Here is a 13,504-nt window from a genome sequence, read left to right on the forward strand (position 1 = left end):
CCAACAGGCTGAAAAAAGCTGGATTTTCGCCATCTGTATTTGTTTTGGGGCCCAACCAAGAAACTGCGAAGAAGAGGGAAGAAGACATTATTAGAACATTTTTTTTGTTTGAAAAACACCTTTAATGTCACAGTCACCATAGAATAAGAGGTGAAAATTGCTCGTGGTCCCAGTGAACTCTATGCAGGAAAAGTTTAGATGGAAGGAGAAAACACCGAAATGGACAGAGCTCCTGCCCACCCCCATCCCGCGGACCACAGGTCGCGGGGGGCGGGCCGGGGGCGGGGCGTCGTGACGTCACAGGACCAACGCGCCGCCGTGTTGTTTTTGTGCTCCCGAGTCTCGGGAAAAGCCTCCGGGAATTCTTTACCTGGCCCTCCCGTGCCTCTGGACCGGGGGCCCCCGAGACCCCATCTGAAAGCTCTGCGGAGCCGCAGTGCGACGGGGACTGGCCTTTCTGAAGCGGGTCTGAGACACATTGCAATTTGTTCCGAGGGAATCAAGACAGGAGAGACGCCTTCGTCCGCGAGGGAGACAGGCCCCGTCCGGGGATCTTAGAAACCCTGCGGTCCATCATGAAGTTCCAGTATAAGGAGGACCATCCCTTTGAGTATCGGAAAAAGGAAGGAGAAAAGATCCGGAAGAAATATCCGGACCGGGTCCCTGTGAGTGTGGAGGGGGAGGGGGAGGAGGGAATGGGGGGGGGGCGGCGGAGTCGTGATGGCTGCCAGAGGCACAGAAAGGTGGTCCCTAAAAGTACTTAACCTGGACGCCCTTCACTACGGAGAGAGCCAGTGGAAGGAACGTTCGCACTGCGGACCCTTTAAAACCCGTATCCCCAGGGCCCGTCCCCATCTTTGGAGCTGACCGCAGTTTTAGAGCGGAGCCTACGTTTGAGTGACTCAGCAGTATTCAGAGGATGTATGAGCTGGGATGTACTCCAAATGTGGGCCTTTTTGCGCGAGAATGATTAGGTTGGGACTACCCATTTGCTGCCCTTAAGACTGCATGGAAATTGTTCTGGGAATAACAGATGCGGTGGATTTGCTCCCATCAGTTTTCTCCTTAGGTGGGTCTCCGTTAATCAAGTTGACTTTGGCCCTTATAGCCTTGGGTTTGGGAGGGAAATGTTCGGAAGCCAGTGGATCCTTTATTTTTGTCTCTGAGGGTTAGGGAGCGGGCGTAGGGGGATGGGGGGCGCCCCAAGACAGGCCTGGCCCAGAAAACAAGGTCACGTTCTCCGCGCAGCAGCCGGGTTGCCTCATCATTCTTGGCTCCGGGGCGTGTGGGGCTGTAGCCAGCCTTCCTCCGGTATTTATTCTGAACACATTGTACCTGGACACAATAAGGAAGGACTGAGACCTTTTTTCTCTCGGGTTTTTGGACTCTGGCGTATGTAATGTAAAACTAGTGCAGGCAGCGAGGAGGGAAGAAATAGTAAGGTATCTTGCTGCATCCGGGCGCTTTCCCCCTCTCCCCCTCCCCCGCCTCCTGCCTGGTTTTTCTCTACTGTGGGCTACGCAGCCGGATGGGAAGGCGGAAGGCTTTAAAGTGTGGTGGAGGGAACAGTCGCTGAGCTTTGGCGACGGGGGACTAGAGACCCTAAGGACCCGAAGACCCTTTATCTTCGGGCAGGGGCATTCGGATAAATATTACAGATAATTTGCAGGTGAAGGAATTGCCATTATCTGATGGTGAGAGGTACTCTTGAATTCCTTTCCAAACCTCATCTAACTTTGATGTTCTTACAGCTGCCAAAAGCGACCTGGGCCGTATAAACCCCTTGCAGTCCTTTTTCTATAAGGGTAGAGGAGATATTAGGGCTGTTCCATTCCCCAGGAATTACATACAAAAGGGTTTTCAGCTAAAAAGGAGAGCTAGCCCTATTACCCACTGACGGATTCGTGACAAATTCCTTGCTTGGTCTGTGGACCTTGCATGACTGCTTTAAAAGTTTCCCCCAAATCTTGGTGATACCCATTCCTACTCTCTTATAGTAATATTTGAAAGTGACAACTAACTTTGATTGATAACTTACCATGTACCTGGGAGTATTCTCAGTTCCCTGTCTATATTCATTCACTTAGTCCTCACACCGTTATAATCCCATTCTACAGAGGCAGGATCTGAGGCACAGAGAACTGAAGTAACTTCCTGAAAGGTTTCACCTGGCTGCTGTGTGGCAGAGCTGGGATTCTGACCCTGGCTGTTGGGCCCTCCATGTCATATCGTTTCTCAATCTCTAATGCAGTTCTGTTCAACAGAATTATTTAAGTGTGCAGTGTGTGCCTCGCACTGTTAGGTATTGGAAATAGAGAAGTCAACTGTTGCTGCCTTCGAGAGTTCACAGATGGTAGTAGGATGCCACCCGGCATCCCAGTCGGCAAAATGACTACCGTTTATTCAGAACGCTAAGTATGAGGCTGTGTTCCAGGAAGCTCCGTATAAGTCACAAACTCAGAATTATACCTGTTCCTAAATCTAGTTAAAATTCTCATACATTTCCTCAAAACAGTCTTTTCCATTTCAATCATTTACATGCATTCACCCAGAATATTTCAGCTAATCCCCCCCTATTTTTGTTCTACTCATTGTTTGGTGTTAAATGTTTTACTTCTGTGATAGTTTGTAAGCCATTGTGACTCTCACTTAGATCTCATGATTCCTCCAGTTAGGTTTTAACCAGTGGTCAGCCTCCTAGCTGCTCCTTAGGTGCTCAGCCTGTGGCCTTCTTTCTAGTTGTGATGCAAAAGGATCTCTACCCTCTGAATCCTGAGATTTGGTGCAAGTTCTGGGCAGAACCCTGAATCTTGCTGTGCTCAAGTGTGTTTACGGAGAAGACGGTTAGACTAAATGATTTCTAAAGCCCTTTCCCCCTAGACCATTGGTGTCATTAAAGCAGTCACGTACCCTGACTGCTTACGTGACTTGCGTGTAGCCTGAGCACATCTGTAGCTGCCACCCAAAAGAATAGGCGTGCTTGGGCCTTGAGACAGAGTTTCATGAGATTTTGAAGTTACCTTTCTGGCTACAGTGTATTGAAAACCTGCAACATAGCAGGAAACTGTTAGGAAGAGATTGCCTATTTTTTGAAATTCATGAGCAGCCCTATGGAGTATTAGTCACATTTCACAGAGGAGGAAAACTGAGACCCAAACAGGCAAAGCATCTAGGCCCAGGGCCCACTGTAACTGAAGGGTTCCTGGGAACTTGAATATTTTCTGGTAAGCGAAGGCCTTAATGATTCCTTCTCCCCTCCTTTTCCTCCACATCCAACCCTCTCCTCCCGATGTCACAGTTGCACTTGGCTTTGTCGCTCTCTTTTTCTGCTCCCTTCACGTGGTTTCCATGTCTTATTAATCCAGGCTGGAGCTGCCACGTCGTCTCAGAGCTCCTGCGTGACCCAAGGCAGCCTCCTTCCCTTTGATTTTATGTGCCTGCGGCCTCCCGTCCATCCTCATTGTTGCGCCATCCCTGGTCTCCTCCTGTGCTCTTCCTACCTTTTCTTTTAATTTCTGACTCACACATCAATGCTGCAGTTTTGATCTTTATTTATTTATTGTTTTTTCTTCCGGTTTTATGGAGATAAATTGACATATGGCACTGTTTAAGTTTAAAGTGTACAGCATAATGATTTGACTTACATACCTCATGGAATGATGATCACAGTAAGTTGAGTGAATATCTATCCATAATCTCATACACAGATAAAAAATTAAAGAAGTAGAAAAAAAATTTTGTTTTTTGTGATGAGAACTCTTAGGATTTACTCTCAAAGTGTAATTGACCTACAACACTGTGTTAATTCCTGTTACACAACGTAGTGATTTTTTTTCTGTACATTTCAAAATGATCACCGTGATAAGTCTAGTTAGTTATGGTATGTCACCATATTACTTAGTTATTATTATATTCCTCACACTAGACATTTTGTACCTGTGACTCATTTATTTTGCAACTGGATTTATTTTTATTGTTAAGTGTGATCACGTCCTTCTGGTCTTCCAGGTGCAGGATACTTTTTCTGTGCAAAAATAAGTAGGTTTTTCACTTGTTATTCTCTCCCCTTAAATTTAAAAGCTTCAGATTTCTCCAAATCAATCCTTATGTTTAGATCTTTATAATTTACAAAGCCTTTTCACTTAAAACGTTATGGATTATTCAAGTTCATTGTATCAGTTCCATGCCTCTGTAAAAGATGTGTTTGAAAGTTATCGTCTTCCATTTACTTGTTGGAATGCTGAAGCTCAGAGAGGTTAAGTGACCTGCTGAAGGTCACAAGCTACTAGGGAATACTTGTCCAGTGTATATTTCTATTTCTTTAAATTTTCTGTACTTCCCATATCTTCTGCCTAGAGTGATAATATTTTCTAAACTAAAAATCTAAAGCTGATGGTTTTACAATAGATTTTAAATATTTTTAAATGAAATTAAATATTATATCATATAACATATAAATAGTAAATATATTTATATAATATTTACATTTAAGTATATTTAAATTAATATTAAAAATTTATTTATACGATATTTTCTATTTTATAAATCTTCATGTATAAAGTCTTTAAATTTTACATATCTTTTTTTCTTTTCGTTACAGCCATATATGATCTTTCTAAAACTTGAAATATTATAGAAATATTTAATGCAGACATTGAAAAATCTCTTAAAATCCTAACAGATAATCAGTATTGACTAATGGGTTAGTTATTGTACTGACATCATATTAAAGAATATAAGAACTGTTTTAATACTTACTTTTTTTCAGTTAATAGTGTCTTGATATATTTTTTTCAGTTCTCAGAAATTTTGACAAAGTATAAAATATGAACCACATTATCTGTACCTTTAATAAATAGCATTTATATGAAAGAATAAAACTAATAGGTACTCAGGACCATCTGAGAAAATTCAGACAATCTTCTTGGTGCTTTAACTAAATACCAGAAAGTATATATCCTATCGTATACCTTACAGGTAATTCATAATTAAAATCAAGGTTTTAAAATCTTTACTTTTCATAACATGCCCTCCTCATCCTCTTGTTATTGCAGTAATAAAACCATAACCTTATTACGAAAGTCCATTTCCCCATACATTTTTGTAAGGGGGAAGGGGGAATAAGAAATGGAAAAGCTGTATCGGCCCTAGACAAACTCACTTCAGATAGGGCAACTGTAGGATGTAGAGGGGAAAATACTAGGTTGGATTCTGCAGTTTTTATCCCCACTCTCTACTTCTCCTCCCAGGTGATCGTGGAGAAGGCTCCCAAGGCCAGGGTGCCTGATCTGGACAAGAGGAAGTACCTAGTGCCCTCTGACCTCACTGGTAATGCTCCTTCCCTCCCCTGACAGCTTCCTCCCATCGGAAAGCATTCCCAGTCCTTCCTGTGTGCGTGCGACTGTGGGATTGAGAGGAAGTAGAACTGAAGCGAGTGAGTGGGATTCTCCTGAGAGTTAGGTGATTCAAAAACGGTGATGTCATAGTTCTTTCCCATCACCAGTTTCCTTAAGCATTTCCCATGATAGTGCTTTGTTTGATTTAGATGCAGCAAAGTACGAAAGCTTGAAAGAAAAGATCCGACGTCCATTATTTAAACCACTTAAAATTCAGCTTTGTTATTGTGATACCAATTTACTCCAAAAGGAAAACCAGACTAGTTTATTGGGAGAATCACATTTTAGAGATTCTCAGCTGAATACCTTGTCTCAAGCTACAGTTTTTTGTTAACACATCTTGTAGATACTGTTTGGATAGGATACATTCATTCTTCACGTTGATTCTTAATGGAGTAACCAGTGCATCCAGGAGACACTTGGAAAGATTTTGTAGATGTGTTTGCTCCAGAGTTACTAGATTTGCATATCAGCCTTCTAGAAATCTTTCAGTGTGCGCAGTGAAGGGTAATGCATCGAACCCCACTCATTGCCCCAACATTGGGATGACTAATTGTGAGATTACTTCAGTCTATCAGACCGCTTCCCGTCACAAGTTTCTCTTAGGTGGGAGTGGGAAGTGTGTTTCTTTCTTTCTTTTTGTTTTTTTCTTCTTCTTTTTGGCTGCACCACATGGCTTGCAGGATCTTATTTCCCCGACCAGGGATCAAACCCGGGCCCTGGCAGTGAAAGGGCCAGAGTCCTAACCACTGGACTGCCGGGGAATTCCCTGGAAGTGTGTTTCAAGTCAGATTTAGACAATGATGGGAGTGTTTCGGTCTAGAGACACATTGTATTCCCTCAAAGGTGTCCTCAGGCCTTGAGTGGATATGCTAACATTAGGTCTGAAATAGAGTAAAGTGGGGAAGGATTGAGGAATTAAACTCCTCGATGGCATGTCAAGAAATATGCAGGCTTCTTTGAGTGTCACTTTTTATTCCTAACGCTGTAGGACGGTATTGGGCTCTGCTCAGGTGATACGTTAAGTCTGGTACTTTTGGAAACAGGTGCGGTAGGATTTTTTTTCTGGATCTTACCGCTCTGCTAACCTCTCATTTTCTTCCTCCTTTCCTTCCTTTTCTAAAACCTTCCTTCATCTAGTTGGCCAGTTCTACTTCTTAATCCGGAAGAGGATCCACCTGAGACCCGAAGACGCCTTATTCTTCTTTGTCAACAACACCATCCCTCCCACTAGCGCGACCATGGGCCAGCTGTATGAGGTAATGGTCCTGATGACAATACTGTGCAGTCTGGCCTTCTCTAGCTTTTGTCCCAGGTGTGTTACCAACATACCTGGGAAGTGGGGCAGGAGGTGTTGTTTATCAGGTTCCTTTCACAAGGCCGTGTCAGGCTCTGGGAGATCAGATGCCACTTGTCCCTTACAGAGTGAGCAGCCCACTAGATTCAGTCCCTCTGAATTCTCTTTTTAGTTTTGCCTTGCTATAGTGTTTTAACATTGGATTGTCTTTATTGAAACAGGAGGAAGTGGTTTCTGACTGCAAAAATTCCAGATAAAATGAAATTTAAAATTAAGGCAGTCTTTAAGTGGATTCATTTGTCTTCACAGATAAACTCAGTTGGAGGGAATAACTTGAGTGTTTTTATTTGGTTTAATTGGTAAACTGTCAGAATCTGATGAGAAAACTATAATAAAGGACTTTATCGTGCTATATCACCTAAGATTGTTACTGCATTATTATTCCTTAAAGGGTTTCACACAATACTGCCTTCTTTTTGTGTCCCATTAGTGACTTGCACAAACTTTTCTAATAACCTCTCAGTTTTATTCCACAGCATACATTCTCTATTAGTTTTTATTCCAGTATATATAGTTACATTGGATCTATGTTCCCCTTGCCAGAGTGAGCCTTTTAGGGGTCATGTTTGTATCCCTGGTGTGTATGGTGTTCTCCACGAAGGTTTTTGTGAACTCAGAGTTCAAAGTTGAATCCCAGCCACTTCTGCTTCTTCGATCCTCTTTTCAATGGGGACTAATGATACCTCCTCTGCCTACCTTACAGAGTTGTGTGAGGCTCTGAATCCTAGGGATGATGAATGTGATTATGTTTTCTAAACCGTCGTCTTACCTCTTCCCCTAGGACAACCACGAGGAAGACTATTTTCTGTACGTGGCCTACAGTGACGAGAGTGTCTACGGGAAGTGAGTGGCGGAAGCCGGCCGATGGGAGCACCCGGACTCGGGGCAGGGGGAGGGGCGTGTGTGGGGCTTGGGGAGAGAGAGGGGGGGAGGGCTCCCCCCGTGGAGGAGATAGAAGGTGAAGACATCTGGAAACACTACACTGCACACACCATCACCATATTTTCACGTGCTCAATTGATATTTTTTGCTGCTTTCTCGGCCCAGGGAGAGAGCATGTCAGGACAGAGCTGTTTTTTGGCTTCATAGAAAAATGAGGATGCTCTAGTCTCACAACACTGCTGCGAATTAACTTTCGTGGGATTTCCATAGAAGAATCGGGGGGTGGGCAAGTTGGGGCCAGAGATCGTGGACCACCAGTAACTTTCCGCTCTCCTTCTCTTTGGGCAGAGATTCTATATTTGACATTTGCACAAGACATGTAGGGAAAGGGGATGGGAATGTTCTAGGATCACTGGTAGTGGACCATTCCTGGGGACCAAAAGAGACCCATTGTAATTGAAGCATTGTGACCCCTGACCTCTCCTATCTCCACATCTCCTCCCACATCCCACTGTCATCTCACAAGCATCACAGTACCCACCCCAGTGGTGGCAGTAGACGTCAGACCCAGACACTTAGATGGAGCTCTCCTGCTGGAAAATAGAGGCCAGGCGTGAGGGATGTCAGGATTGCCAAGAAAGTCTTGATAGCATTAAACTGGAACTGACAAAGTATTGAGCATCTCTGTTTAACCTGCCTTGCTTTCTGGTGCCCCTTTTCCCCACACCTACCTTGGACTTGAATGAGCCTCAGCCATTTCCAGTGATAGGCTAAAACCACTTGTCTGGCATTTACCAAACTTCATTCCATGAATGGGGACAAAGATGAGTTACGTATGGAAGGGGCGGGTATGAGGTAAGATGGATTGTCCACAGCCCCCGCTCATGCAGAATTCTTGCTCCCGGGCTGCTGCCCTTCACTCTCACACGCACGGAAATGCCCAGTGAGGGCCAGCTGCTTCCCTCCTTGGGTTTTCACTTACCACAGCTGCTAGATAGAAACATTTGAGAGGGTGACTTTTAGTAGTTCCTAGGGATTCTATCTGATTCTGATCGTTTTCACTTTAGGGGTTATGATGTGGGTGGGAGTGGGAAGCGGGAATTGCACTCAGATGGGACATTTCAGTTCATCTCAGACATGACACTTCAGTTCATCTCCGCTAATGAAAAGGGTCCTTCCCGTGGTGGAAATCCGTGTGTCAGTTCTGTCAGCTGCAGGCTCTTGTATCATGAAGTTTCTGCTGTCAGGCCGAGGAAATAAAAGAATTGCATACCTTAAAAACCTGCCGTGAGTTCAGAAATGTTGCTTCTGTTTAGTAGGTCTTAGAATAGACGGCGTGTGGACTCCAAGCAGAAAACTTTGAGTTGGGGTGGCTGTCGGCTGGGTGCCCACGCGCGGCCAGACATGTACCCTGCCCGTCACTGCCCAGGAGTCACCGTCCAAAGGTGAATGGAGGCAGGGCAGCGTGCCCAGGGTGTCGGTGCAACGTGGGTGATTTTCTCCTCCGCAGATGAATGCCTTGTCACCGCTTTACATGTTCCTCAGAGCTGAAGGTGGAAGACTGCCTGCGTTAGAAGATTGGGGGCGGGTGCTTGTTAAGATGCAGATGTCTAGGCCTTGCGCAGATTTGGCTGACTCAGCCCCTCAGCGTAGGCAGCTGCATTTTTAACCGGCTCCTCGTGACTGCTGCACACTGAGGTTGGAGAGGCGTTGCTCTGGTACCTGGTTTTGCTGTAAGTCCTAACCCAACCTGTTCTTTTCACATCTTGGTCAATAAGAGGCCACCATCTCCCAAGGCAACAAATGGCGCCTCCTTAAGGCTCCTGGGGTCAGAACAAGCTTGATGCCTTCCGAGCTTAGGAGAGTCTTCATTCAGGAAGGATATGTAGGTAGGCGGTGGGGTGCCAGTTTAGAGACAATGAAAAACAGATTAGTACAAATTCCTTTCTGAAAGAACTTCTATCCATTTCTAATCTTTAATCTCTTGCAGGGCTATATCCCCAAGTGCTGTCTACCTCTGTAGAGTTTTATGGAAATATAAGAGTCAGCAGAAAAGAAGTAGATGGTCATAAGGGGTCCATGACAGGATTCCACCCACCACCAAGCCCAAATCATGCCCAGTGTACTGACTGAGAGTTAAGTTAGGACTGAGAGGAAGGGTAGAAGAAGCCCAAGCCCAGCAAAGACCACATGCAGGAAATACAGAAAGTTCTAAGGAATTTTCATGTTGACGTCAAGGCATTGGAAATGGACACCTGTCACTACTGGCAGGTATTGGGGTGTTTCTGATAAAGCCAAATGAAAGCTAATACTGGAATTAAGATAATGAACTTGAAACTAAAGACTTGCCCACACTACCTAGGAATGAGATTGGATAAATGTTTAAAAGAAAAACACATGGCAGATCCCCCGTCCTCCATATGCATTGAAGCAGTGGCGCGGGAGACTGTAGGCCATTGCTAAACCAAAGAAGGGCCTTGAATTTAGAGGCCGTGCCTCCCCCAGCAGGCCTTTGCTTATTTTGGTCCTACTTATCTCTAGATTTTCCTGGTAGAAAAAGTTTATCCTTGGATGGGACATTACAAACCATATTAGACCAGCCCTTTGACCTAGGTACCTGCATAAAGATTAAACAGCTAAGTTCGGAGACAAAGGCAGGCTGGATATTTCATTGTTCTCAGTTGGATATGATGCTCCTTCCTGCACATCAGTATCTCAGCATCATTTCCCTGTTCCCTGCTGGTCAAGCTTTAAAGCTTCTTGGCACCCTCAGTCCATTGTGAGTCATCTTGAACTAAAAGCAGGTTAGGAAATGTCCTTTCGTTAACTGGGTCGCACGTAAGATTGACTGACACCCTGATGCGTATTCCCGGGGACCAGTCTTGAATGATGGGTCGCATAAGCCCATTCTTCCCTTGGAGGCCAGGAAGATGTCAGCGGCAGAGTTGAGTGAGTCCTTAACTTCTACTATATATTTTGGTAGAAAGATCGCAGACATAGCTGTAGGACAAGTATACATCTGGGTTTGCCAAGGACAGCCTAGATGGGTGCTTACTGTCCTGATTGGTTTATTAATGGTTCCTTATTGCACTGTCACAAGTCCCCCAGTGGACAAAATGTTGTATGGTCGCACTCTTTATACTTAGCGTAAAAAGGGAAGCTTAGTCCCACCATCCATCCCAGTGCAGCCTGCCCCAGCGCAGTGTGGGTAGAGACCAGAAGAAGAAGGCCATTCCCGAATGGCAGGTGGTTCTGCTTCATTCTATTTTCTTCCCCAATGCAGAGTTGTTTTCTTCCTTTAAAGCATTGTGTACTTTAAAAAAAAAAAAGTTCACAGACCATATTGTGAAATCAGAAGTTAAGATTGCAGAAGAACAAAACAAATGGTTAAATCGTGAATAGTGGTGATTAGGCAGACAGGGGCACTGCCTTGCACAACTCCAGGGGGTGCCCTGCCGTGGTGGTGTGAACAGCCCTCTCCAGAGCTGGCTGGTGCCCAGGCTCTGCCTTGGTGCATTCACCCTTTGGACACAATATTGTCAGTTATTGCAAGTTGCTGTGACCCTGTTGCGTGTATTAAGCACACAGTTCTATCAATACATCGCCTCTGTCGGTAACCACCCAGTATGATAGGTGTGGTATGATTTTGAGATTCTGTATGTGGGCTGGGACGGCACGTGTACACTTGCCCGTGGATACAGCCCCAAGTCAACTGCGATAAGTCATTTCTGAAAAATAAACTGGTTGATAAACTGATTCCATCCACTTTTCTTTTACTCGATACAAAACTTGGAATCAACTGTTTCTAGCTGTGTTTTCTTTGGGATATATATTTTACTCTGACAAATTTGACCAAGTTCCAAGCATTCATCCTCGTTTTGTTTTTGCTGCATGAAACCACCAGTTATTTTCAGAAACTGGTCCACTTTGTCCTTGAATGGCTCTGAGTCCAGTTGGTCACTTTACTGCCGCCCGGGTAACTAGTTCCTTCCTATCCCCCTACTCTTCACCTGCCCCTTTGTTTACCTGGATGTTAGAGTGCGGGGCCTGCAGTTTGGTCAGCTCCAGCCCGTGGCGTACTCTCCCGTGGATGATTCAGGGCTACAGAGCTTGTTTTTCTCATGCTTCAAACGGCCCAAACAGAAAACATTGAGTCCTCATCCCAAAAGCTGTAAGTTGTGAAGATGTCAGCCTGTTTCCCCTGTTGTGTTATAGGACTATATATATATATATATATATATATATATATATTTTTACTTTCATTCTTACTGTTAAGGGCACTTTAGTACTTTGTAAATACAGGCGACCAGGTTATTTTCAAAGTTTGAAGGAACAGGAAGGGATTACCCCTAGAAGGAGTCAGATGACATCCCCACATGCCACTGTGCAGGTGCATACATATTTCAACAGTGAGTAACGGACGACCCTAGTCACTCTCTTGGTGCATATTCCACAGTGTGGGCCAATCAGTTTTGACAGTTCTACTTTCAACACAGCAGTGGATTTATTTAAGAGCCTTGTGACTTCTGTTCAGAGGTATTTAGCACCTAAAACTTGCATGAAGTGATCCTGAGCTCTTGGGTTTGGGGAGTAAAACATCTGTTTTTACACATCTCAGAGGGCTCAACGTTGCCTCACGTCACTCAATCAAAGCTTGGTGATTGCTTTGCTTGATATTCAAAGAAAAGGAAAAATAAGCCATGTTTTAGGTGCTAACATTGGCTAACTAGCTCCCTACCGCCTTCAAGTCTTGGCTTAGCTGCCATCTCAGGCTACCCAGAGCACCTCTTTTAATATTTCAACAAACTCCACCCACTCGCAGCTCCCACTCATTCCCTCCTTGATCTACTTTTGGCTGAGCACTGATACCTTCTGACGTTTTCTTGAGTTCATGGCCTGCTCTCACTAGATTGTAAGCTCCACAAAGGCAGAAGCTTTAGTTTGTTCAGTGGTTTACACAAACTGGTCAGAACAGTGCCTGGCCTAGAGCTGATGCTCAAAAAATAGTGAAAGCATAGTAGCTTCTGGTAGGATTGAAGGTTTCAGCTCAGGGACTAAGGTAATTAAGAACTAAATTATCCATAAAAGCATAAGTTACAAAAGGGCCATTCAAGGAACTTTGGGAACACCTTGGAGCTTTCTAGAAAGAAGATTTGGAGGCAGGGCATAGGGCTTGAACCCCAGCTCTGCCACTTATCCAGCTCGGTGACATGGGCCAATTTATTTTTGTATTAAAGCCAAAGCAATCTTGAGAACGAAAAAAGGAGCTGGAGGAATCAGGCTCCCTGACTTCAGACTATACTACAAAGCTACAGTAATCAAGACAGTATGGTACTGGCACAAAAACAGAAAGATCAATGGAACAGGATAGAAAGCCCAGAGATAAACCCATGCACATATGTTCACTTTATCTTTGATAAAGGTGGCAGGAATGTACAGTGGAGAAAGGACAGCCTCTTCAATAAGTGGTGCTGGGAAAACTGGACAGATACATGTAAAAGTATGAGATTAGATCACTCCCTAACACCATACACAAAAATAAGCTCAAAATGGATTAAAGACCTAAATGTAAGGCCAGAAACTATCAAACTCTTAGAGGAAAACATAGGCAGACACTCTATGACATAAATCACAGCAAGATCCTTTCTGACCCACCTCCTAGAGAAATGGAAATAAAAACAAAAATAAACAAATGGGACCTAATGAAACTTCAAAGCTTTTGCACAGCAAAGGAAACCATAAACAAGACCAAAAGACAACCCTCAGAATGGGAGAAAATATTTGCAAATGAAGCAACTGACAAAGGATTAATCCCCAAAATTTACAAGCAGCTCATGCAGCTCAATAACAAAAAAACAAACAACCCAAT

The 13,504-nt window shown here is 44.2% G+C and overlaps 1 protein-coding gene across 1 annotated transcript; it reads left to right on the forward strand.

Moving 5' to 3' along the window:
• Positions 1 to 303: 303 nt before the first annotated feature.
• GABARAPL1 (GABA type A receptor associated protein like 1) lies at positions 304 to 8,309 on the forward strand. The gene is made up of 4 exons (XM_022577557.3): positions 304 to 665; positions 5,250 to 5,328; positions 6,537 to 6,655; positions 7,535 to 8,309. The coding sequence occupies exons 1-4, from the start codon at positions 576 to 578 to the stop codon at positions 7,598 to 7,600; spliced, it is 354 nt and encodes a 117-aa protein (XP_022433265.1). The 5' UTR covers positions 304 to 575; the 3' UTR covers positions 7,601 to 8,309.
• Positions 8,310 to 13,504: the final 5,195 nt, after the last annotated feature.

Source organism: Delphinapterus leucas, chromosome 11 (genome assembly GCF_059928025.1).
Source record: "Delphinapterus leucas isolate spDelLeu-1000000601 "Yukka" chromosome 11, BTC_Dleu_Yukka2, whole genome shotgun sequence".
In the NCBI taxonomy this organism is placed as follows: Eukaryota; Metazoa; Chordata; class Mammalia; order Artiodactyla; family Monodontidae; genus Delphinapterus; species Delphinapterus leucas.